General features: G+C 46.6%; 1 protein-coding gene and 1 pseudogene across 3 annotated transcripts in view; both read left to right on the plus strand.

The window, feature by feature from the left end:
* RNF17 (ring finger protein 17) overlaps nucleotides 1–27,367 on the plus strand; it is an 881,806-nt gene that overhangs the window by 95,532 nt on the left and 758,907 nt on the right. For all 3 annotated transcript variants that reach the window (XM_077483977.1, XM_077483979.1, XM_077483978.1), the window contains exon 4: nucleotides 22,629–22,687. In XM_077483977.1, the coding sequence (XP_077340103.1) occupies nucleotides 22,629–22,687 (59 nt within the window). The remainder of the gene's footprint in view (nucleotides 1–22,628; nucleotides 22,688–27,367) is intronic.
* LOC143986308 (5S ribosomal RNA) lies at nucleotides 1,366–1,484 on the plus strand (annotated as a pseudogene).

The following is a 27,367-nucleotide window of genomic DNA, read 5'->3' on the forward strand; positions in this document are numbered from 1 at the left end:
AACAGGCCTCTTATCAATTTCCTTAGGGCATCTACTTTCCAAAATGGGGTCATTTGGGGGGTTTTTGTACTGCCCTGCCATTTTAGCACCTCAAGAAATGAGATAGGCAGTCATAAACTAAAAGCTGCGTAAATTCCAGAAAACGTACCTTAGTTTGTAGATGTGACAACTTTTGCGCAAACCAATAAATATACAGTTATTGACTTTTTTTTTACCAAAGACATGTGGCTGAATACATTTTGGCCTAAATGTATGACTAAAATTGAGTTTATTGGATTTTTCTAATAACAAAAAGTAGAAAATATCATTTTTTTTCAAAATTTGCGGTCTTTTTACGTTTATATCGCAAAAAATTAAAATCGCAGAGTCAGTCAAATACCTTTAAAAGAAAGCTCTATTTGTGGGAAAAAAAGGACGCAAGTTTTGTTTGGGTACAACATTGCATGACCGCGCAATTACCAGTTAAAGCAGCGCAGTGCCAAATTGTAAAAAGACCTCTGGTCATTGACCAGCAAAATGGTCCGGTCTGAAAGTGGTTAATGAATTTGTCCACTCCACATTTTTTCTACTCTTCATTAAGTTGGTTGATATGCCCACTTTTTGTTTGGGTTCACTAAAGCCTCCTCAAGCTGCGCATGTCTTTCCTGTCCATTGTTGGAAGGCTTATGTATTCTCAGTGGGATAACCCAGATAAGTATTTTTTTTTCCTCCTAAAAAGTGTTAATACTTTATCCTATGGAGGAAAAATTCACTAAAGTGGCACATACCAGAATTGTCACTGCTATATCCTCTGTGAAGGTGTTTGACTTGTCCAATTGACAATGCACAAATGCTTAGGGATCCAACGGATAAAGTTCCTATTATTTAAAAAAAAAAAAAAAAGACTCCAACCTGCGCTAGCAGCAATAGGTGTATGTCAATCTTTGAGAGACCAGTTTAAACCAGTGCTCAAGGTTATTCCTGATCAGCGGGCCCAGAATTTAGCTGAGTTACCAGCGGCTCGCTCCTTGCGCTTGGGCTGGTGTGTAGGCATAGAATCTTATGGTTGAAAAATTGGTCAGTTGAAGTGTCATGTAAAGCTCCTGGCTAGTTTTCCTTTTTATGGTAAACTGCTTTTTGGGGATAATTTTTTTAATTATAGTGGAAACTACCCTTTTGCTAGTTGGAAAAGGGAGTAAACTTATTTCATTTTAAGCAAGCTCCTTCTCCAGTGCCAGGAGCATCTGCCTCCAGGCAGTCAACGCCTTCCACCATCAAGTCCAAGAGGGAAACTGAAGCCTACTTATGAGGAGGGGGCATGTCCGCTTGCTCAAGTGGGGGGAAGACTTCTGCAGTTCTCAAGGGTGTGGCAGGAAGAGTGTCGGAGCCTACGGCCAGATCACATTGAAAGCGCCCAATCTCGTCTGATCTCAAAGGCTAAGCAGGGTTGGGCCTGGTCAGTACCTGGATTGGAGACCACCTGGGAATCCCAGGTGCCGTAGGCTTCAGATGGGTGACTTCCTCAATAACTCTAGGGTACAAACTTCCAAAAGTCCTCGTCTACTTGTCTTTTCAGATTCCAGAGTGAAAGAATTCTTTCAAGTGTTGGACCATCTTTTTGTCTCAAAAAAATTATCTTAGTGGTTCCCATGCAAGAGCAGGAATTGGGGTTTTATGTAAAACTTTTCATGGTACCAAAACCAAGTGTTTATATCAGACCTATTCTAGATCTAAACCAGTTTCTGAATATCCGCTCTCTTTTTGCATTGTCAATCCGATCAGTGGTCTCCATCCTACAAGGTGGAGAACTTCTGGCATCAATGGACATCAGGGATGCCTACCTCCATGCGTCTTTATTTCCCGCTCACCAGAAATATCTACCTTTTGCGAGGTAGAAAATCGTATTTTTCATTTTGTAGCGCTGCCTTTTAGTCTAGCTACTGCACCTTGAGTATTTTACCCCTCCTGTAGCCGGATTGAGGCTCCAAGGTGTAATGATTATAGCTTACGTAGACAATCTGTTCTTGCTAGACCAGTCGGTAGCCCCCTTAGACCAAAGTGTCAACTAGCTGGAATACCTAGATTGTATTCTGAACCCAGAGAAACCCTCCTCAACACCATCAAGGAGATTGGAATACTTGGGTCTGATCATATACAGCCCAGAAAAGAGGGTATTCTTGACCCAGGTGAAGTTCAGTGACAGAAAGGAACTGATTCAGGTGGTTAAGGCAAAGAAGAATCCTTCTATTCGACTTTGCGGTTCCTTATGCTCAGCTTCATTTGAGGCTGCTGCAAAACAGTATCATATCGGCTTGGAACAAGAAGGTCAAAGCTCTAGATTTCCCAATATGTCTGTCTCCAGAGTGCGCCGGAGCCTCAGTTGGTTGAAAACCAAGAATCTGCAGAAGGGAAAATCTTTCGTACCAGCTACCTGGAAGATTGTAACAGATGCCAGCCTTTTGAGTTGGGGAGTAGTCCTGGAATGGGCAACTGTCCAAGGGAAATAGTCCAGATCAAAAATGACCTTCCCCATCAACATTCCAGAGATCTGGGCAGCGTGCTTGTCCCTGAGGGCCTGGAAGTTCAGGTTATGAAATTGTCCTGTCAGGATCCAATCCGATAATGTCAAAGCAGTGGCCTATATCAATCACTAAGGGGGCACGAGAATTGGTGCGGTCCAGAGAGGGGCGAATCCTATCTTGGGCAGAAATCAATGTACCTTGCCTATCGGCAATCTTCATTCCGGGAATAGAAAATTGGCAGGCGGACTACTTGAGTCGCCAGCATTTTGTTCCCGGGAGAATGTTCCCTTCACCCCTGCTATCTTCCTGGCAATATGCCGAAGATTGGGGGGGGGGGGGGGGATCCTAGACGTAGATCTGTTTGCATCCAGGTTCAACAAGAAAATCGACAACTTTGTGTCAAGAACAAGGGATCCGCTAGCAGGCAGAACAGATGACTTAGTGTTCCCGTGGAATCAGTTCTCACTGATTTATCCATTTCCTCCTATTCTACTGTTTCCATGACTACTTTGCAGGATCAAGCAGGAATAATCAGGAAGGGAGATTTGTGATTCTTGTGGCCCAGAGGATCTTGGTATGCAGAGATCATAAGTATGGCGGTAGGGGACCCATGGACCCTACTACCATGTCCAGAACTACTCTCGCAAGCTCCGGTATACCACCCTACCTTACAAACGGTAAATTTAATGGTTTGGCTATTGAGTTCCACATTCTGAAGAAGCGTGGGCTGTCAGGTCCAGTGGTATTTACCTTTGATTAATGCAGGGAAGCTGGCTTCCAGAATCCTACATTATAGAGTCTGGAAAGCATTTGTCTCCTGCTGTGAATCCAGGTGTTGGCACCCCAGGAAGTATGTCGTGGGTAGCATCCTTTACTTTATGTAGATGGGGTTAGAAATGAAGCTGGCCTTGCGTACTATCAAAGGCCAGGTCTTGGCCTTATTCGCATTCTTTGGTTTGTAGCTTTATTCTGGGGGGGGGGGGGGGGTGGTGTGTGTAACGCTCAGATTAAGTCACCCCCCGAACCCTTGGGACTTGAATTTTGTTCTGTCGGCATTGCTAAAATGGTCTTTTCTCCTTCGTTCATTGACGGACACAGCTCCATTAAATCTTGACCGTAGGCTTATCACGCCACCTTCAGGAGAGGACTAGGCAGAACATGTAATGCATGTGAAAACAGAACTGTACAGTTCTGCCGAGGGGGCGGTCTTTCTGGCTATAACCCCTCAGCCTGCAACTCAATTTTTTTTCTGCCTAGTGAAGAACCTAGGCTCCCTGCTGGGGATTTTTGTCTTTTGCGCAAGATATTGATCCTGTTATCCATCAACAGCTGGCTGGGTGACAGGCTGGAAAATATAGATCCTTGTCTCTCCAGCCTGGACATCGAGCGTGTGCAGGCCCTAGCTACGTGCTGGATCAGCCACGACATGCCCCTCGGCTCCAGGGGTGGCCTGTGAGCTACCTGCTCCAGGGCACACATATGACCGGACTACAGATGTCTCACAGAAGATGCTGACCAGGATCGTTCGGACAGTGAGAATGATTCCGTGTCCACGCAGGACAAAACTAATTGGAGCACTTATCACCTCTGTATGGGATACCCTGGTGTTGGTCCCTTTTGGGTCCCATAAACTGGCCCGTACACCTAAGGTGTTTTTATCTGACTTATTTCGATAAGTTCATATACAGGGAATGGGGAAGCCCGCAATGGACCCTTTCAGTCCCAAAAAGGATGGCGGTGCGTTATCCCTTTTGAAGAGAGCCTCCTTTTAAAAGAAAAAAATGGATGGCTCCCCCGGTCGTTGAGGGGGGAGGGGGGACAGTATGTCACAGATCCTTAATGAGTGGGCAAAACTATTGTACCATGAATTGGAGAAGCAACAGTCTTCCCCAGTCTGTGTAGAACTAGCAGACAAGCTGGTGCATGACCTTTAAGTATGTCTGTCTGTGATGGGGCCCTGAATACACTTCCCCTGCCCTCCAGAGCATCGGTATCAGCAGTGGTGCTACGGCGCCTGATCTGGCTGAAATGCTGGTCAAAAAAATCAAAAAATAAAAAATAAAAGAAAACTCACAGATTTGCCCTTCCTTGGTGAGCAGCTATTTGGAGCTTCACTGGATGACATTAAGAATGTCACAGATGGGAAGAGCACATTGCTCCCACAGTCCAAGAAGGGTAAGGAGCCACGCTGCAGGCAAGGGCCCTCCTTTTCCGCTCAAGAGGCTTTTTCGTTCGCTTAGGACATCAGCGTCCGTGGTCTCGCAACCCTGCGAGCAAAAGTGCTACCGCATGAAGGTTTGCCCCTGCCCGACACACGGGTGGGGGGGGGTCGCCTTCGGGAGTTTGCAGCTTGTGGGCGTGTCGGCTGTCCGACCAATGGGTCTGCGAACTGATTTCATTGGGCTACAAGACAGTTCCTCTCTCGGCCACAAACAGATTTTTTTTCCCTCCAGCATTCCTTTACTCCCGGCTCGACGGGTGGCCCTGTTTGGGGCAGGAAGGGACCTGCTCAGATGTGGGGTGATAGTGCCTGTTCCAAAGCTGGAAAGGTTTCGGGGATTCTACTCCAATCTGTGGTCCCCAAAAAGGAAGGGGTACGTCCAATTCTGGAACTAAAAGCCCTCAATTGCTTTGTGAAAGTACAAATGTTCAGAATGGAATCAGTTTGCTCCGTAGTTGCTGCACTCCATGAGGGGGACTCCCTGGCGTCTCTGGAGATCCAGGACGCGTACTTGCATGTACCCATTTGCCTCAGGCATCAGAGGTTTCTGCAATTTGCAGTGGCACTGCCAGTTTGTGGCTCAAGTCTTTACCAAAGTATTGGCTCCAATTGTGGCGCTGTTGTGACAACGTTGGGATCACAATAGTGGGTGACCTTAGACGACAACCTTCTGAGAGCAGCTTCCACCTCAGAATTAAGGGAGGATGTGGCGATCACCATCCAAATTCTACAGGAGTTTGGGTGGGTGTTGAATCTCAAGAAATCTGTGCTAGTGCCGACTCAGCGCCTGGAGTACCTAGGCTTACTACTGGACTCCATGAAAGCGAGACTGTTTCTCCCTTCAAACTGCAGATGCTCAGAGCCGTGGTGAAGTTGTTGTTGAACCGCAGGTGGTCGTCGTCGCGTTTCTGCATGCAAGTTCACAGGGTTACCTTAGGTCTATGTGCTGCCTCTCTGATTGATGTCCTCTTTGCCCGGTCCATGTGTTTTGGTGTGCGGCAGTCTCTTAGCAGGTTTGCTTTTGTGCCATGTTTGTTCTTTTTGGTTATGATAGATTTGATGGCGCTCCTAGGGATAATCAAAGATTTGGATTTTTTTTTATAACCTAACCCTGACTTGTACTTCTCAACAACATTGTCCCTTACTTGTTTGGAGAGTTCCTTGGTCTTCATGGCAGTGTTTGGTTGGTGGTGCCTCTTGCTTAGGTGTTGCAGCCTCTGAGGCCTTTCAAAAAGGTGTGTGTATGTAAGTGATCATGTGACACTTGGCACACAGGTTGACATTATTTCACTAATTATGTGATTTCTGAAGGTAATTGCACCAGAGCTTTTTATGGGCTTCATAACAAAGGGGGTAAATACATACATGCCAATTTATCAATTTTTTTTCATTTCTGAAAAATAATTTTACTTCACCAACTTAGACCATTGTGTTCTGATCCATTGCATAGAATTCAGATAAAAAAAAACCCCATTGAACTAAAGGCTGTAATGTAACAAAATAGGTAAAAAGCCAAGGGGAGTGAATACTTTTGCAAGGCATGGTATGCAGTTCAGATGAAAACATGGCAACCTGTGTTTAGGCAACATGCATTTATGGAGGCATGCGTTTATGCAAGCATGTAAGTATGGGCTTATGCAAATTGGCGTTTAGGAAAAACACTAAAGCGCGTGTCCATGCAAACGCGGACTTATGCAATACATTCCTATGGAAACATGCATTTACGCAATAAGCAAGCATGCGTTTATGCAACATATCTTGTGCAACGCTTATCTATGCAAATGTGTTTGTGCAACATGCATACACACTTATGCACACATGTCTATACAAATACGTGCCTATAAAAACCTGTGTATACGTAATGCGTCGTTGTGGCCAGCGTTGGGCGGATGGGCAACACCTACTTGTTGGGCGAAGGTGCCGCGGGCCAGCTGGGATCCCTCTGCAAACGTGCCTATGCAAGCTTTTGTTTGTTCAAGCAAGCAAACACGCGTCTATGAAACGTATACTATGCTGCACCTGCTCAACTGCACCTGGGCCCATACTAGTTTTAGTCAGGATTAGCCAAGTACATAGGCATTCAATGCAGCCTCAGGCCCCATTCACACCTGTGCGACCTGTCCAGTCATTTGGGACTGCAAGGTCGCATGACAAGTCATACCCCCATGATTTCCAATGAGTACCATTCATATCTGCATCTTCAAAGTAGTCCCTGTTCTACCTTGGTCCGACTTTGATGCGACTTGAGGTCCATAGACCTCAAGATTACACAGGCATTGCTTCAAGTCGCGTGACTTGAAAGCTGCACAAGTGTGAAAAGGAGCGCAAAACTAAGCTCCTGCAGACCCAATGCATGGTATTCTGCAGACACAACTTCAAGTGCACCAATGCCCATGTTGTTCCAAACACATGCTTATGCCACATCTATGCAAAACATGTGTTTATTCAAACATGCGTTTAGGCAACAAGCTTGCAAGCATGTATACTATGCTGCACCTGCCCAGCTACACTTGGCCCCATACTAGTTTTAGCTATTTTAGCACATATGCATCCCATGCAGCCCTTTTCTGATTCAGATCAGCCTAAAAGTAACCTTCTGCAGACCACATGCACATTATTCTGAAGTTTGCATATATGCACCTGTTCAACTGCACCAGGCCCCATACAAGTTTTGTGCCAAATGCACATTATTCTGGAGACGCAACACTTTAAAGTGCACTGTTACCTATACAGGGGTGTATCGACTTAAAATTGCTGTTATCTGAAGAGGCCCTGTTGAACCTGCCGTCAACATGGCTGCCCCTCTACTTCCTGCTTATATAGAAATGGGCATCTGCACCCTCTAGTGGCTGGAGGAGAAATGGCAGCCCATACTATTGATAAGTACACAGAGCATTTTTTAAACAGCTCACTGCCCCTAGGGGCTACAGAGAAAAGACCAGACAGGCAGGTTCCAGAGCTGCAAGGCTACATTACAGGAAAACCTTGAGGAATCTTCTCTCCTGTCCAATGAGGCTCGGGTACCAACCATTTTGCCTGCCCGCTCTTTCAAATGGATCCGAATGAAGTCTATGATTCTAAATAGAACTGTTCAGACCTCCAAGTATGCTCCCAGAGCACATTATCACATCAGTGACCATCACCTTGCAGACACTGCCAAAAACAAAACAGCCCTGTGTCCTATGATGTACGATAAGAAAATGTATTTTTACTCTTTTACCCCTTAATCACTTCAGCCCTGGAAGGATTTGCGCCCTTAATGACCATGCCATTTTTAATGGATAATTGCGTGGTTGTGCAACGCTTTACCCAAACAATTTACGTTTTTTCTTTCCCCACTATATTTTATTTCTTTCTGCTATAATATATATCCCCCCCACCCACCCAAAAAAAAAGTATTCATCAGTTTAGGCCGATGTGTTTTCTACATATTTTTGATTTAAAAAATTCGCAAAAGGTGTATATTGATTAGTTTGTGCAAAAGTTATCGTGTCTAAAAACGACGGGCTAGCTTTAGGGACTATTTACTTTTACTAGAGATGGTGGAGATCTGCGGTACTGCGTCATTGCGGCAAACAAATCTGATCACAAATTACACTTTTTGGGGACCAGTGACATTATTACAAAAAAAGTGCATTTTTATAGCAGTGATCAATGTAAAAATGACACTGGCAAGGAAGGGGTTACCACTAGGGGTGATCAAGGGGTTAAGTGTGTTCCCTGGGTGTGTTCTAACTGTAGGGGGGATGGGCTCATTGGGACATGACAGATCACTGAGATGTTCTGTTCCCAGTGATCAGAACAGACATGTCATTAGGCAGAACGGGTAATTGCCTTGTTTACATAGGCAGTTCCCCGTTCTGCCTCTGTACACAGCGATCGCGGGTTGCTGCAGTAAATGTACGTGAGCTAGTCGGCAAGTGGTTAAAATGCAAATAAATAAAAAAAAAAAACCCCAGAGGACTTTAGGGTCAAGAGAGCCCAGTTTGTCCCCAAAAAAACAATATATATGTATTGATTCTTTATCATAAATAATTACAAAGGTATAAACTCGTGAACTGACACATGGCAGAAATGTGAAACATGGTCTGGTCCGGGGGGGGTAAACGGGTGTGAGAGCTGAAGTGGTTAGAGATGGAGACCCCTCTTCTCCCCCCCCCCCCCTTTTTATGTGACCACTTAATCTCTGTTCTCGGCTACATAATATGAGCTGGGGGAGGAAATACAGCAGTACATGGAACTTAAAGAACTAACCACACTGAGGTCTCCTGCTTAGTGTGGTCAGTTTTTATTGGAAAGCACCAGGGTTTTCATTCAAAGGAAATAATACAGGATACTTTTTCATACAAGTACATGATACAGCAAGTACACGGGGATATGAAATGTTGGGCTTACATATTATATTAAATACTGAAAATTATCATGGTATATAATTGAAAAGTACATTATTTAAAAATAAACTTCAATAGAGCAAATCCTATTTAAATTCCCTTGTATAATGCCACTGTTGTAAACAGGTACTTGTCGCCACTATCAGCGTTTCAATGCTTCTGACGTTGCCACCCTCAACATGTTTTGTCCAGTAGACTGCCTGAGGAGCTAGTGTGATAGACTTGAAGTTGGTACTGTGTATTTGAAAATCTGTATCTTCAGCTTAAGGCAGCCCTTTCACCTCACACGAAACTTTGATCCGGGGGGGGAGGCTTTGCATGGGTACTGAACGGTGTGTGTGTGCGTGCGCGCGCGCCCCTGGGTTCTGACTGACTGGGGGTGCCTGGATCCTGAGTGCCTAAACTCCCGGGAGAGGCCTGTGAGGTTTGCCCATGTCGGTTCAGCACTGTGTCTCTGCCACATGTTTTGTTTTTGTCTCTCATGGTGCTGGCTGGTGGCCATTTTCAGTGTGGGCAAAGGGCAGCATGCTTCTGGGCTTTAAGTGGCCATTTTCCCAGTGATTCCCTATTCGGGACACTTGCGGCCATTTTCTTGAAGCCGGATCAGGTTTTTTGTGCTCTAGTAGCAGCTTCATGTGCCTTCAGCTTCCTGTTTGTTATTACAGAGCGCTGGACAGCCTTCTATGTAGTCTGTGCACGTTTTTCAGATCGCTCAGCGATCGTTCTGACGGACTGCCACCGACACAGCTTTGGTTGCTCCGCATCTGGGAGCGCTAGGGGTCTACAGGCACTGCTGTAAACAGCGCAGAACTCCTTAGGGCGGTGAGTTCCGGCGAGTTAGAGCCCCTCAGCGGCAGCAAGGAGGTTGGGACTGTCACTGTCCTAAGTCCCCTTCGGGTGGCAGGCAGGGTAGGGCCAACATGGCTTCAGAAACTGATGTTTCTTCCCCCGAAATCCAAGCAAATGCAACCGGGTCACCTGCGGATGGCGCAGTCCCCATGGACACCCTGACGGTCCTCAATTCGTACATTGCCAAGATGGAAGGGGTGCGTGGGAAGAAAGGTGCTAAAAAGCCCCCCTCCTCTGGGGAGAGCTCTGACGCAGACTCGGGTCCTGCTGAGGCCGGTGATCCCTGTTCTGTCTTGTCAGATGACGCTGACCAGGAACGTTTGGACTGAGAGGATGAGTCCTTGTCTGGGATGATGCGCCACAAAGCACTTGTTGGAGCACTTATCACAGCTGTGCGTGATACCCTGAAGATTCAGGAGCCAGCGGATCCCTCTGCTGATGTACCGCCCCCTTTTGGGTGCCGCAAGCCTATTCTTATTTTGACAAGTTAATTTACAAGGAATAGGGGTCGCCCGCAACTGATCTTTTTTGGTCTCCAAATACATGGTGGTGCGTTACCCCTTTTGAGGAAAGCCTTCTCAAGAAATGGTCGGCTCCTCCGGTCGTGGACCCCCCAGTATCCAGGTTAAATAAAGTAACCACGATCCTGGTTGAGGGGACTCCTGCATTCAAGGATCCCATGGACAGGAAGGCCGAGGCGGTGGCTCGCTCCTTGTTTACGGTTGTGGGGTCAGCCATGCTACCTGTACTGGCATCCGCACTTGTGTCGCAGATACTGAGTGAGCAAAACGTTTGCACCACGAATTGGGAGAGCAACAGGCTTCCCCTGTCTGCGTGGAACTAGCAGACCAACTAGTGCAATGCCTTAAGTATGTCTGTGACGCAGCCCTGGATACTCTCCCCCTTTTATCCAGGGCTTCAGTGTCCGCTGTGGTGCTGAGGCGCCTAATTTGGCTAAAATGCTGGTTGGCTGACCAGGCATCCAAAAAAGCCCTGACTGATCTTCATTTTCTTGGCGACTGGCTCTTTGGAGCCTCGCTAGATGACATTAAAAATGCCACAGGTGGTAAAAGTACACTGCTCCCACATGCCAGGAAAGCTAAGGAGCCACGCCGTAGGCAAGGACCCTCTTTTACCGCTCAAAAACTGCTTTTTCGTCCGACAGGAGCTTCGCCTAAACGTCCCCAGCCCGACCGGGTGCCCTCAGACGGTCAAAAACAACCCTGGAGCCACAGGCCTAATATGGCTGCGAACAAAAGTGTTACCACATGAAGGTTTGCCCCCACCCATGTCTCGGGTGTGGGGTCGCCATTGGGAGTTTGCAGCCCGGTGGTCCTCCCTGTTATCCGACCAATGGGTCTGCGATCTGATTTCCACAGGCTACAAGATAGTTTCTCTCTTGGCCGCCAAACAGATTCTTCCCCTCCAGCATACCCGTATCCCCGGTTTTCCGGGAGAACCTGTTGGGGGCGGTAAGGGATTTGCTGAATTGCAGGGTGATTGTACCGGTTCCGGACTCGGAACGCTTCCAGGAGTTCTACTCAAATCTGTTTGTGGTTCCCAACAAGGAAGGGGTACATTTTGCATGCGAGTACTGGGACTCATGGTAGCCTCCTTCTAGGCAGTTCCTTATGCCCAGTTCCACACCAGAGTTCTGCAGAAGGAGATCTTGTCAAAATGGGACAAATCTCAGTTGTCCCTAGATCGACGGATCCAGGTGAGCGAGTCAGTCAGGGACTCGCTGATCTGGTGGTTGCGGTCCCCGGTGATTCAGTCCGGAAAATTGTTCCTTCCTCTGAAATGGACAGTGATCACAACGGACGCCAGTCTATCCAGCTGGGGTGGAGGGATGGGGGTTCAGTTGGCTCAGGGCCTCTGGCCGACAGAAGAATCGGAGTTGCCGATCAATCTGCTCGAACTGAGAGCAATCAGGCTGTGTCTCCACACATGGTCGATGAGAATTCAAGGGTATCCGATCAGGATACAGTCAGACAACGCCATGGCTGTGGCATACGTAAATCACCAAAGGGGAACAAGAAGCTCAGTCGCTGCATGGGAGGTCGCTCACATACTTTGGTGAGCAGAGCAACACGTACCGGCCCTGACGGCCATTTGCATCCTGGCAGTGGAGAACTGTCAGGCAGACTATATCTGAGTCGACAGATGCTGGACCCAGTAGAATGGGCGTAGCATCTGGAGATGTTCAGGATGCTGTGCCTGAAGGGGGGCACACCAGATGTGGATCTACTGGCCTCCCGTCTCAATCGGAAGGTGCCAAGATTCGTGTCCAGGACAAGAGATCCGTGAGCAGAGGCGTCAGACATGCTGGTGGCTCCGTGGGACCAGTACCAGCTGATCTACGCCTTTCCTCCACTGAGACTGTTACCACGTCTGCTTTGCAGAGTGGAAGCCGAGGGTAATCCCGGTAATACTGGTTGCCCCAGATTGGCCTCAGCGTCCTTGGTACGCAGACCTTGTGCGTCTGGTGGCAGACGCTCCCTGGCGACTGCCGTTGCGAGAGGGTCTCTAATCTCAAGGTCCAATTCTCCATCCTGCTTTACCATCGCTGGCTATTGAGAGCCAGGTGTTGAGGAACTGGGGTCTGTCTGACTCGGTGATTCCAACTATGTTGAGGGCACAGAAATCTTCTTGGAAGATATACCATCGTACCTGGAAGGCTCACATCTCCATGTGTGAGGAGAAAGGATGGCATCCGGGCTCCTTTGCCATAGCCAGGCTCCTGCTGTTTCTCCAGCAAGGAGTTGACCAGAGATGGCATTAAGCACCATCAAAGGACAAATTTCAGCCTTAGCTGTCTTTTTTTTTTTTTTTTTTTTTTTTTTTTTTTACAACGACCCCTGGCATCACACTTCTTAGTGAGTACCTTTGTCCGGGGGGTACAACACGTAGTCACTCCGGTGCTTCCACTGTTAACACCCCCCCCCCCCCCCCCGGATTTTAACCTGGTGTTGTCGGCGCTTCAAAGACCGCCGTTTGAAAATATCAGGGAGATTCCGTTTTACCTCTCCCAGAAAGTGGTCTTCCTAGTGGCCATCACATGGGTTTCGGAACTGGCGGATAAGGTGGTGTTGCGTCCGCAACCGTCCTTTCTACCGAAAGTGGTCTCGGCTTTCCATATCAATGAGCACATTGTATTACCTTCTCTGTGAAGGTGGCCCTTCACGCTGTTGACGTAGTTAGGGCTCTGAAGGTGCATTTGTCTGCCACAGCTCCCTTCCGGAAGTCAGACTTTGTTTTTCGGTGGCTGGTCCAAAGAAAGGCAGGTCGGTCTCGTCGGCCACCATTTCCAGGTGGATCAGACACTGTAGTACTAGCCTACACCTTGAAGGGGCAGGTGCCCCCCTTTCCGGTCACGGCCTTCTCTACAAGGGCAATAGGAATGTTTTGGGGTTTCCGACACCTAGCGTCTGTTGCTCAGGTGTGTAAAGCGGCGACCTGGTCGTCTCCATATGTTTACCAAGTTCTACAAGGTAGATGTCAGTGCATCGGCTAATGCCTGTTTTTGCCGCAAAGTTTTGCAGGCAGCCGTGTAGTTGCAATTAACTATACATTTCATGTTTTTTGCTGTTTTCGATAAAAACGCAGTACTGTTACGTTAATGCACTGTTTGCATTACTTCCGCATTCGCTGAGGTCTTGGGGATCACTCCTGTTGAGGGTACCCTGTTGTGCGTGGTGTTTTTTTTTTTTTTTTCACGCAATGCTGTTTTTTCGTGTGGGTATAGTTTCACTAGTTCCCACTTGTCATGGTGGATGAAGTTGTATGCTGTTTTTTTTCCCACCCCTCGTTTGGCACTGCTTGGGGATGTCCCATTTTGTTACAGAGAGGAGCTGTCGATCAGTGAATATAAGAGAAAATAGGATTTTTTGTACTCACCGTAAAATCCTTTTCTCTGTCATTCAACCGACACAGCACCGTCCCTCCTTTTTTCTCTTTACGTTATACTGCTTGTTGACGTACTGAGGCTGCTAGTGTAGAGTGTGGGGGATTGTAGCCTGAGGGACCTCCCCCCTGGGCAGAACTAAGAGTTCTGAAGTGTTGTATTACAACTTGCCTAGTATCTCCTAGTGATAAGGCTAACAACCCATTTTGTTACAGAGAGGAGCTGTGTTGGTCGGTGAATTACAAGGAAAATGATTTTACGGTGAGTACAAACCCCCCCCCTCCAAAATGCCAATCACCAGCTTATGTGCACAGGACATCGGTCTCGAAGAGGAAGAGGCAATTTTGCCTCATCTGTGCCCACCAGTGGTGCCAATCAGTGCCACCTAGAAGTGCTGCCTATCAACGTAACCTACCAGTGCCCATCATTGCCACCCATTGCCCATCATTGCCACCCATTGTTGCCCATCATTGCCACCCATTGTTGCCCATCATTGCCACCCATTGTTGCCCATCATTGCCACCCATTGTTGCCCATCATTGCCACCCATTGTTGCCCATCATTGCCACCCATTGTTGCCCATCATTGCCACCCATTGTTGCCCATCATTGCCACCCATTGTTGCCCATCATTGCCACCCATTAGTTGCCCATCATTGCCGCCTCATCAGCGTACATCAATGAAGGAGAAAAATTACCTGTTTGCAAAATATGTATTTTTTTTTTTTTTTTTAATACGTTCTTTTAAAATTTTAACAAATAGAAACCGGTGGTGATCAAATACCACCAAAAGAAAGCTCTATATGTGGGATAAAATAAAAATCTTATTTGAGTACAGTGTTGTTGTAGGACTGCACTTTGAATGACAATTGCAGGCATACGACAGTGCTGAAAGCTAAAAATAGGTCTGGACAGGAGGGGGGTTTAAATGCCCAGTAAGCAAGTGGTTAAATGAGTTGTAAAGTCTCATGGTTTTTTACCCTAAAGCATTCTATGCATTAAGGTTTAAAACCTTTTGTGCTGAAGATGCCCCCCTAGAGCCCCCTTTTTCTTACCTGATTGTTCCATTGACTACGAACCTAGCAGCTCCAGCTGCTCTCTCTGGTCCTCATTGGATAGATTGATAGCAGCAGGAGTCCTGCTGTCTGTCACTTGACCCAGCAGCAGGACTCAGGAGCGTGCCTGTATTGGTGCTGCAATGGAAAGTGGCTCTCCGAGGGGGCACTAGGTGAAGAGGATGAGCGCTGCAGGGGGACCCCAGAAAAGGAGGACTGTGCTGATCCTGTGTAAAAACAAACCTTTGCAATCACTTTAAAGAGTAAAAAATGTCCCAAAGGATCGAGCTTTCCTTTTTCTTGGTGTGCCAGCATTCTCTATCGATGATCATCTTTGTTACAGCTTACTAGAAAACTGAGGCGTGCTTTTGTAGTATGATGGGTTCTGGCCCAGGTTTTTTTTTTTTTTCTGTTTGCCATTGTTTCAACCTTCTTTAGCTGGCAGTATTATCCAAGGATGAATTAAGTGCTCTGTTCCCCAATTGGCTCCTTAAAAAAAAAAAAATTATAGTGAGTACAAAAATCCTATTTAATTTCCAGGAAAGTATTTGTGTTAATTGTAATTTTCTGTTTGGAATTAATTACTTGACTGATTTGTCTCCAAAAGTAGGTTGTATTTCTAACTGCAAGTAAATCAACTCGTGTAGTTAGTGGACTTCTGTTCTTTGCATTCCATATTTTACACAATTTAGGCAGTATAGGTAGCAGGATGGGGGATGCAATATTTTCTAAGACTAGTTGATGTTGAGCTTGAATTCCACTGTAAAGTAAGGCAATTTTTCTCCCCATTTTGGACAGGGTAAGGGAGGGAGTTGGCTCAAAAGCCACCCTGTACTGCTCGGGTGTGGGTCTGTGGTGGGATGCCTCCAGCTCGTCCGGATGGTAAGTACAGCTCTTCCTGCTTCAGTGGGATTGAACAGCTGGGCTTACCCTGAGAGCTTGATTAGGGTGTACCTCTCCACCCTTTCTTCTCTCCCTGTCCCTATCCCCCCCCCCCCCCCCAGGGATGCTGCATGCCTGGGCTGTTAAGTGGTGTGTCCCTGAGCCAGGGGTCCTCCGGGGGGCTATGGTCCTTGATTGGGGGCTGCACTTGCCTGTCTGTGTCCCTGGGCTGTCTGTGATCTCTGCATGTGCTGCCGCCATTATCTGTGTACATTCACTGTTCATTGTTTTGCTCTGGACACAGGCACCTGTAACAGCACGGCGCAGCGCTTGGTCAGGGTGGCGGGTCCTGCGGATGGGGCCCCTCAGTTTGCAGCAGCTAGGAGGGTGGGATTGAGCACCTTGTCTTAAGTCCCCAAGGGTGGCAAACAGGGTGGGTCAGCATGGTGTGAGAAACTGGCGTTTCTTCCCCAGACCTCCCTGTAATTGCAACCGGCTCGTTTGCAAACAGTGCCTTTGAACGCTTGAAACGTACGTTGCCAGGGTAGAGGTGGTGTGTGGGTGCAAAGGCAGTAAACTGCCCCTGCCCCCTGTCCTCCGGGGAGAGTTCTGACTCGGACTCGGGCCCTGCTCTGATGTGTCGGAGGACGCCGAGGATGATTCCATGTGCGGGTACCCGCAAGACAAAGTGCTAGTTGGAGCACTATGAGCAGCTGTGCGCGATGCCCTGAAAATATAGGATACAGCAGGATCATCTCCTGAGGTAGCTGTCCCTTTTGGGTCCCGTAAACCAGCTCGTACACCTAAGGTGTTAACTTATCTGACTTATTTTGATAAGTTCATATACAAGGAATGAGGAAGGTGGCAACGGACCTTTTTTCGGTCCCAAAAAGAATGGAGGTGCATTACCCCTTTGAGGAGAGCCTTTTTAAATGGTTGGCTCCCCCGGTCATGGAACCTCCCACCCCCACCATCCAGGTTAAATAAAGTAATCGCGATCCCGGTAGAAGAGAACCATTTAAGGACCCTACCGACAGGAAGGCCGAGGCAGTGGCCCGGTCCATGTTTACGGTAGTGTGGTCAGCGATACGAACAGTACTGACCACAGCATTGGTGTCAGAGACACTGAGTGGACAAAACGATTGCACTGTGAATTGGAGAAGTAGCAGGCCTCTCCTGTCTGCGTGGAACTAGCAGACCGGGTTAATGCATGACCTTAAGTAGGTCTGTGACGCGGCCCTGGATACGCTTCCCTTACTCTCTAGAGCATCAGTTTCAGAAGTGGTGCTGCAGCGCCTGATTTGGCTGAAATGCTGGTCTGCGGACCAGGCATCTAAAACAGCATTGACGGATTTACCCTTGCTTGGGGAGCGGCTATTTGGAGCCTCGCTGTATTATATTAAGAATGTCACAGGTGGGAAAAGCACTTTGCTCCCACAGTCCAGGAAGAGTAAGGAGCCACGCCGCAGGCAAGGGCCCTCGTTTTCCGCTCAAGGCTTTTTTGTCCACCTGGGACTTCTAGCAAAACTCTCCCAGTCCCACAGGGTGACTACTGAGGGATAGAAGAATCCCTGGACTAGCAAGCCAACAAGCAAAAGCGCTACCGCATGAAGGTTTGCCCCTACCCGTCACTCGGGTGGAGGGTTGCCGTAGGGAGTTCGCAGCCCGGTGGGCCTCTCAGCTGTCCAACCAATGGGTCTGCGAACTGATTTCATTGGGCTACAAGATGAGTTCCCCTCTTGGCCACCAAACAGATTTTACCCTCCAGCATACCCTTACTCCCGGCTTGCCGGGTGGACCTGTTTGGGCCAGTAAGAGACCTGCTCATCTGTGGGGTTATAGTGCCTGTTCCAGAAACGGAAAGGTTTCTTGGATTCTATTCCAATCTGTAGTCCCCAGAAAGGAAGGGTTGCGTCCAATCTTGGACCCAAAAGCCCTTATTTGCTTTGTGAAAATATAGAGGTTCAGAATGGAATCCGTTCACGCAGTAGTCGCTGCACTCCAAGGGGACTCACTGGCATCTTTGGACATCCAGGACCCGTACTTGCATATACCCATATGCCTCAGCCATCGGAGGTTTCTGCGATTTTGCGGTAGGGGAAGACCACTACCAGTTTGTGGCTCTCCCCTTTTGGCTTCAGCACCACAATTCTTTACCAAAGTATTGGCAACGTGGTAACGCAATCGTGGGTTACCTAGACAATCTCCTAATGAGAGCAGCTTCCGCCTCAGAATTAAAGGAGGATGTGGCGATCACCATGAAAACCCTGCAGGAATTTGGGTGGCTGTTGAACCTTAAAAAGTCGGTTCTTCTGCTGACTCAACATCTGGAGTACCTAGGCTTACTGCTGGACTCTGTGGAAGCGAGAGTGTTTCTCCCTCCAGACAAACTGCAGACTCCCAGTGCTGTGGTGAAGCTGTTGATGAATCGCAGGTGGTCTTCGCTGAGCTTCTGGGCCTTATGATAGCTTCCTTTGAGGCGGTACAATACGCCCGATTTCACACCAGAGTCTTGCAGAAGGAGATATTGTCAAAATGAGGCAAATCTGTGTTATCCCTGGATCAGCAGATTCAGGTGAGCCACTTAGTCGGGCACTCTCTTCTCTGGCTGAGATCTCCAGCCCTTAGGTCTGGGAAATTGTTCCTACCTCTTCATTGGACAGTGATCACAATGGACGCAAGTCTGACTGGCTGGGGTGGAGTACTGGGAGTACAGTCAACCCAGGACCTCTGGTCGAGGGAGGAATCCAAGTTGCCGATAGGTGTGCTCGAACTTAAAGTGGAGGGCCACCCTGAAAACAAAAAAATAATAAAAATTACAAAAAAATATAAAAAAAAAAAATGAAAAATTTTTTTTTTTTTTTACTTACCAGAAATGCCTGTTGCTAGGCACTTTCTCCTAATCTTCCTCTTCCTCCTCCGCGGAGATCTTCTGTCTTCGTCGCGGCGTCTTCTGGGTAATGAGTCGCGCTGTGTTCTGGGAACTGTGTGTTCCAGAACACAGCGCGTCCCATTCAGAAAGCGCTGCGGGACTCGCGCATGCGCAGTAGCTGCGGGACTCGCGCATGCGCAGTAGGAAACGGGCAGTGAAGCCGTAAGACTCCACTGCCTGTTTCCCTTACAAGGAATGGCAGCACCGGGACCCGAGAGCCGAGGGACGGGTCGGCCTCGGGCGGCCGACATCGCGGGCACCCTGGACAGGTGAGTGTGTTGATTAAGTCAGCAGCTGCAGTGTTTGCAGCTGCTGACTTTTTTTTTTTTTTTTTGTATAACCGGCCCTCCTCTTTAAAGCGCTCAGAATGTGCCTCTCCACATGGTCGATGAGACGTGTACGTCCAATCGGGATACAGTCAGACAACGCCACGGTGGTGGCATATGTCAACCATTGAGGAACAAGAAGCTCGGCTGCAGCACGGGAGATTGCTCACATCCTTTGGTGGGAAGAGCAGCATGTACAGGCCCTGTCGGCCATATACATCCTGGGAGTAGAAAACTCTCAGGTGGACTATCTAAGTCGCCAGAAGCTGGAACCAGGAGAGTGGTCACTGCATCAGGAGGTGTTCAGGCTTCTTTGCCTGTGGTAGGACACATGAGATGTGGATCTCCTGGCCTCTTGGCTCAATCGAAAGGCGCAGAGGTTCGTGTCCAGGACGAGAGATCCCTGGACGGACACGTGAGATGCGTTGCTGGCTCCATGGGAGCAGTACCGGCTGATTTACGCCTTTCCTCCGCTAAAACTGTTACCATGTTTGCTTCGCAGAGTGGAGACCGTGGGGATTCTGGTGATACTGATTGCCCCAGATTGGCCTCGGCGTCCTTGGTTCACCGACCCAGTACGCCTGTTGGCGGACGCTCCTTGGCGGTTACCGATGCGAGAAGACCTTCTGTCACAAGGTCCGATTCTCCGTCCTGCTTTACCGTTGCTTGTTTTAACGGCATGACCGACTAAACACTTAACGGCAGGTGACTCTGTGATTTCCACTATATTGAGAACACGAAAATCTTCTTCTCTGAAGATATTCCATCATACGTGGAAGGCTTATAGCTCCATGTGTGAAGAGATGGGGTGGCGCCCGCGCACCTATTCAGTTTCCAGGATCCTGCTGTTACAGCGAGGAGTGGATCAGAAACTGGCCTTAAGCACCATCAAGGGACAGATATCAGCTTTGGCTGTCTTTTTCCAAGGATCCATGGCGTCCTTTGTACAAGAGGTCTGGCAGATAGTCCGCCCGATGTGTCCACCCTTACATCCGTGGGATCTGAACCTGGTGTTCTCGGCGCTTCAGAAACCGCAGTTTGAGAACATCAGGGAAATTCCTTTAACACTCACTCAGAAAGTGGTCTTACTAGTGGCCATCACATCGGCCAGGAGGGTTTCGGAGCTTGTGGCCTTGTCTTGCAAGTCGCACTAGTTAGTTAGCCACAAGGATAAGGTGGTGTTGCGTCCGCAACCTTCATTTCTGCCAAAGCTGGTTTCGGCTTTTCACCTCAATGAAGACATTGTGTTACCATCTCTGTGTCCAAAACACACATCCTAAGGAGGTGGCCCACCATTCCCTGGAGTTGGTCCGAGCTCTAAGGGTATATCTGTTTTCCACTGCTGTCTTCCGGAAGTCAGATTCTCTGTTCATTTTGGTAGCTGGCCCGATAAAATGACTGGCGATCTCGTCTCCCACCATTTCCAGGTGGATCAGACAGATTGTGGTCCACCTGGTAGGTGGCAGGTGCCCCCCTTTCCTGTCACGGCCCATTCCACCAGGGCAATTGGGACCTCTTGGGCCTTTTGACATCAAGCGTCAGTCGCTCAGGTGTGCAAGGCGGCTATTTGGTCGTCCGTTCACTTTTACAAAGTTCTATAAAGTTGATGTAAGCTCATCCTCTGATGCCTGCTTTGGCCGCAAAGTGTTGCAGGCGGCCGTGTAATGTTGAAAAAAAGGGGGAAAACACTGCGCTACTTAAGTAAACCTAGCAGCTAACACTCAAAGTTCAAAGCACATGTGAAAACCAAAAATGTAGCGCTAAAAAGTGAGTGTGCTCTGGAACCAGAGGACAAATTCTAAAAGTATAAACATCCTATATTTCTAATGGGAAAATTATAAGCTTATAATAAAGCACATTTAAACCTAATATGAGAACTGTGATGTGAAAAAACAAAGAAACAAAAAAAAAAAAACAGTGCATTGATAATATGATGACAATGGAATCACGTAGCATGAATCGTATCTGGATAAGCTTATTCCCAGTTCATCAGTATATCAATAGATCTCCTTATATACAAATGGCCAGTCCTCTCATATGAACCTAGGCAGGCACGGACACCAATGGCAACACTCTGTAGCAATCTGCAATACTTTATTGGTATAAGGTAGGTACTCTTACCGGAAATGTTGGACCTACATGCCCTATGGCAGTGGGTCTAAAGGGCTTGTAATCACGAAGGAGTAAACTCAGACTTCAAAATGGAGATGGGTCGCGATGTGGCGTCCTTGGTCCTGGATCGAGGTAAGTGGGGTCACCGAATACCAGCTCTGTTTTCTCCCATTCAGTGGTAGTGATATCACCGAGGCCAAGTGTATTTAAATTTCAGCAACTAGGCCAGTACAGAAGGCATATATCAGAGAAGAGAAAAAGAAAAAGGGCTCCGGATGGTTTAGGTCAAAAAAACAAATTGGTTTTATTAAAAACGGACATATTTTACAAATAAAAAGTGATCACAAAAAACGAATTGGATAAGAGAAAAGCAATGTGGGGTGCAAGTAATGCTGGCTAACGCGTTTCGACACAAGCGGTCATCAACAGGGGCTTACTTGCATATTGCAGAGATTGCTACAGAAAGAGTGTTGCCGTTGGTGTCTGTGCCTGCCTAGGTTCATATGAGAGGACTGGCTATTTGTATATAAGGAGATCTATTGATATACTGATGAACTGGGAATAAGCTTATCCAGATACGATTCATGCTACGTGATTCCATTGTCATCATATTATCAATGCACTGTTTTTTTTGTTGCTTTGTTTTTTTCACATTATCACAGTTATCATATTATGTTTGATGTTTAAATGTGCTTTATTATTAGCTTATAATTTTCCTATTAGAAATATAGGATGTTTAGGCTGTGTAATGTTGCAATTTTACACTTTCTTCTTAAGAGAAAGTTACCTTTTTGTTTGAATGTCAATGCCCTCTGTTGCATATGTTGACTGCGAGTTCTGATGCGGTTGGTTCAGATGGTGGCTCTCCCATTAGGGAGCACCTCTGGTTGTGGGTGAAGTTATTTTGCTGTTCCCAGCGCTCGTTATGACACTGCTTGGGGACGTCCGTACGGTCAAGATTACTGGAGCTGTGTCAGTGAACGAAAGAAAATGGGGTTTTTGTACTCACTGTAAAATCCTTTTCTCTGAAGTTCATTGACTGACACAGCACCTTCCCCTCCTATTGGTTTATGTTATACTGCTTGTTTCCCCCTGGGCAGAACTGTACCGTTCTGTTGTTTCACATGTATTACATGTTCTGCCTAGTCCTCTTCTGAAGGTGGCGTAATAACCCCACGGTCAAGACTACTGGAGCTGTGTCCGTCAATGGATTTTACGGTGAGTACAAAAAACCTATTTTTTGGCAGAGGAGGGTTAGAAATGTGTTTGAAATAATATGCTGAAGATGGATTTGGTTGTAACCCAAGTCTGTTGCCTACCATCAGTTTTGTTTCAATAACTGGTTGCATTATTACCTCCTAGGTTCTGCACCTTTCTGTGGCTACAAAATTAATTGTGAATCCAGGTAATAACGTTTTGTTTTGCATACAATATAATTAATTAATTTCCTTTACAGCTGTACAACAGGCATGTCACTGAATAATCCTGAACCAAACAATCAACCTCCCTCGAACGGTATGTTTAAAAACATTATGCAAGTATAGATTATGAGCTGTGTATCTGTGGTTTTAGATGCTGTGTAAAGAGACAAAAATTTTAATAAATGCTAACATAGTGACTTTTCTGTTGGTTATACGACTGTACAAGTTGCTATTCAGAAACGCACAGTATTGAGTTTGTTGCTAGTGATATTTTCTGTTATAGTACTGTGCAGTGTTAGAAGTACACAACATTGAATTATTGTTGGTGGCATTTCTGTTGGTTCTTTGACTATACCCTTTTAATCAGAAGTCTTAGTGTTACTCTGGTTATGACTGCACATGGTCCAGCACCAGGAGTACACAACTATAGGTCGCAGGTGTCTTGTCTGTTATCATACTGGGCTGGCTATGCAACTGCATTTTCTTGATCATCAGACATGTACTCCAGGTGTTAGTATAATTTGTTGGCTATATGGCCATATGGAGTTCAGTATCAGGAATACACAACAACGTACTGCTTCTTGGTCTTCTGTCTGGCATCTATTACCTTCTTTTGCGGTACATTAGAAGAACACAAAAGGTGTCTGTGTCTTCTCTGTTTTTCATATTGGTTGCTCAGAAAAACACCACATTTGCATTTGATAGTGTCCTTTCTGATAGATATGACCTCACCTTGTTGAGCATCAGAAGCACACATTTGATGTTGGTGTCCTTTCTCTGTCTCTGTCTCTATCGTTTTCAGCCAAGGAAGCTGCCATCTTGGCCTCGGTTTAATCTATAACTGCCATGATGCAGCACATGTGATCAGTTAAGACACCAGCCTTTGGATGATTTAACAGTTTGGTTGAAAGCACAACCAATGGGAGTATCACATTTCCGGCATGTGCCAGGAATGTAACTGTTGTGTGGATGGGTTTACTTACGCTTTAAGTTGTATATCTTTTTTTTTTTTTTTAACTTTCGACTTTTATTATCAAGAGGTTGTTAGTAACAAAACATTGCCAATTGGGTATACCCTGGCATAGAACAGACATCAAACATGGTATACATTAGCCTATAGGTAGGCAACCAGGTGGATGTTGCGGAAGATATTGACTAACATCGGAACAAGAGAAAAAGTTACATATGAAAAAGTGGGAATTTTCCCAAATCGTAACTTGCATTGGTGCTTCAGACTATGAGTTACTGATGTTTAGGGGTAGAAAGGCTGCTGAGTAAGTAAAGTCTGGTTGGTATATCTCAGGGGAGTCTACTAGTTTGGAAAGAGGTAAGAGAGCTCAAGACAGGGGAGCACTTCTCGGGTCGGCCATCCACTTATCCCAGGTGCTGTAAAAAGACACTGGTTAAGTTTGCTTTGGCAAATGAAAATTCCAGCTGATAATTAGCTTAGCAGTATGATGGCATCTTTCAGGGCCGGTCGCTGTGCTGATTTTCAATTTTTGGCCAGAGCTAGACGGGCCGCTATAAGGATATGCGTTGTTAGTTTGTAGGTGGTGCGGCCAGGAGGGAATGGATAACCCTAATAGTAGGTCCAGGGCGGACATTGGGAAGGAGATATCACACACTTTGTATATAAAGATCTTAATTTTCCTCCAGTAAGACTTGACTTTAAGGCAGCCCCAACAAATGTGGTGTAGGGAGCCTTTGCTGCCGCACCCTCGCCAGCAATTTGGTGATGTAGCTAGGAAGATTCTTGCCAGTCTGACTGGCGTGTAGTACCAGCCTTGAAAAAGCTTCATGAGTGATTCCAAGTGTGAGGTGCAATGGGAGAGACGTGAGGGGGATCTTAGGGCCTTTTGCCAGGTTTCAAGTTGTGGGGGCTGGTTCGTGTATATAGACCAGTAACCGATGGGCAATGAGAGCCCTCCCGGATCTGGGGAGGTCAGTATTTTTATAGATGAGGGAGCTCCCTTTTGACTTGGCACCTCTCGCTCCATAAAATTTTAGCAGGGGATCTGCAAGAGAATTTTGTAGGTGATGAGGAGATTTTCTATAGGATAGACCTTATCCGGAGATGGAGGAAAAACGTTTTTGAGGGTATGTGGAATTTTTTCTGTAGTTGTGAAAAAGACAGGCGGGTTGTTTATGAAAATAGTGCTCCTAAGTTGGTGATACCGGCGTTTACAAAGTTGTTGGAAATTCTGATTGTCAAGGACACGGTGACGTACAACACGTACGATCGGACTATAAAGAAGTTCAATAACCAGTAGCCAATAGCTTCCGTCTGGTAACTTATTCTGAGCATGCACGGCCCTTTGTGTGTCGGAATTTACACGATCGGAAAATTATATATCCAGATCTCAAACTTTTGTGTCAGAAATTCCGATGGAAAAAGTCAGATGGAGCCTACAGACGGTTGGAATTTCTAACATGCTCCGATCGCACATTTTCCGTCCAAGTCCGACCGTGTGTACAGGGCATTACAGTTGTAAATGCACGACTGGCTGCTATAGCAGATGAGTGTATTGATGTCTCAGCCATCAGAAATGTTCCCTGTACACCTTGCTTTTGAAGCCTGTCTTGTATGGTGATAGGCCTCAATCAGGTGAAAATCTTCCTGCTCACTTTGCTCAACAGTACCCCATTGGAAAGGTGTTTTTGTAAACAACCTAGGCATTTCTTCCCCTAAAAGAAACATCTTTTGATTGCTCATGGGCATAAATCACATTCCTGAGACTAGCTGTACTGCAGTCTCCTGGTATCCCCATTGCGCTGTATTTGGATCACCTACTGGTAAGGGAAACTATTTTTTTTGGGCATCATAACTTTGAACATCTAGACATTGCAGCAGCTTGGGTGGGTTGTGAACATTCAAACTTCTCATTTGGAACATTTGGGTCTCGTCCAAAACACGACTTTTTAATGAGTCCTGGCTCTGATAGCCTCCTTTTGAGACAGTTCCATTTGCCCAGTTTTACACCAGACTTCTACAACGTAACATTTTGTTGACACAAGACAAGTTCTATTCTCAGGACAGTCTGATTCTGTTGTCCCCGAGTACCAGACTATCCCTGGCGGTTCAGTAATCTGGCTCTGGAGTCTGAGTCCTTACTGTCTTTTTTTTTTTTATTTATTTTTTTGTTTTTTGTTTTTTAAAGGGAACCTCCTAACTGCTGCCAGCATGTTGGGTGGGGAGGAGTTCAGGGAAGTTGGTTGTCATCGCCAGTCTCATCACCAATCAACATCTCTGCAGCTTTAGATCCTGATCTGGATTCAATTTTACAATACAATGAAAGTCGCTAAAATCAGTGTGGCAGGAACCAGAAGTCTTGCAATAGCAAAAGAGGCAGATTAATAGTAGAGCCGGTCACAACTCTTTAGGATAGCAGACGCAGGTGTGCCAGTGCCTCCCTTAACTGCATCTCCTCTACCATGGATCAGAGACATTTATGGATTGTTCCTAACCCTGGTATTTCTGGTTGGAGTATATCATCTCTGCACCCAAAATTATTTTTATTTTTTTTATTGATAATAGCGGAATTTAATTCCCCAGTCTGGTTGTCCTCTACATTTTGGGTCATTTAAGTATCCAGTTGCCAGTCAGATTTTTCCATGAATCCAGTAGCTCCTATATTCATGGGATCAGTACAGCCCGATCTTTGGTTCTGTTCCCCCCTGTAACTTTTTTTTCCTGGTCTGCTTTGCAAGAGCGACAGGTACAGCAACTTGCTAAGTCCTGTAAAACTCTGGTCGTTGCCAGATTGTGAAGATGGTTTGTCCCAGGGAGCAGCTTGCCTATTATTGCACAAGCACCTGACTTTTAACAGCATGACTGCTAAAGTCCAGGTTCTGTGGGACAGTGGCATCTCTGAATCTGTGACTCCTATGATGTTTAAGGCTAGGAAGTCTGCTTCTCTCAAGGTCTGTCATCTAATATGGAAAGCATATTTCACTTGTTATGATTTCCAGGTCTTCATAACCGGTAGTTTTTTCTGTTTGACAAATCCCCTTTTCCTGCAGCTGGGTCTGCATCGGAACGTGTCTGTCATCGCTAACAAGGTTTCTGCACTTTGTTTTCAAAGACCACTGGCCTCACTCATCAATTTAGATCTTTGTACAAGAAGTTTCCATTTGGGCTTCCCCGAGCCTTTCCCCAGGTGCCTACGTCGAACCTAAATATGGTGCTCCCTGTGCTTCAGAAACTGCTGTTTGAACCTATTAGACATATTCCATTCTCCGTTCTCATCCATAAAGTAGTGTTTCTTGTAGCATTTACCTCTGAGGTGAGCGTCTCAACTGGTGTCATTATCCTGCAGCAAGCCCATTTAAGTTTAATAGGGATTAGGTGGTATTAAAGCCTAGGAATTCTTTCTTTCCCAAATTAGTTTCTGTCTTTCTCCTCCACCAGGACCATGTGTTTTATTTTTATTTTTTTGCCTTATTGTCTGGCCCCAGTTCATCGAAAGGATGTTTCCATTCAATGAATTCCACAAGGTGCAACAGCTTCTTTTCTCTTATATTCACCGACCGACACAACTCCTCCCTGTAACTAAATGGGTTGTATAGCCTGCCATTAGGAGAAACTAAACAAAATTGTTACACAATACACAGAACTTTAATCCCACCCCAGGGGGGTGGGCCCCATGCTATCAAACCTCCTCCTGCTCCCAGCAGCTTCAGTTTTTATTTTGCCTAGCAAGGAGAATGACCTCGGAAACCCTGCGGGCCTCTCGGTCCATATTTCTGCTGCAGGTTTGCTGCTTTTTGCGCAAGA

The sequence above is a fragment of the Lithobates pipiens genome, unplaced genomic scaffold (assembly GCF_037356315.1).
Source record: "Lithobates pipiens isolate NorthernLeopardFrog02 unplaced genomic scaffold, aLitPip1_a1.2 Scaffold_16, whole genome shotgun sequence".
NCBI lineage: Eukaryota > Metazoa > Chordata > Amphibia > Anura > Ranidae > Lithobates > Lithobates pipiens.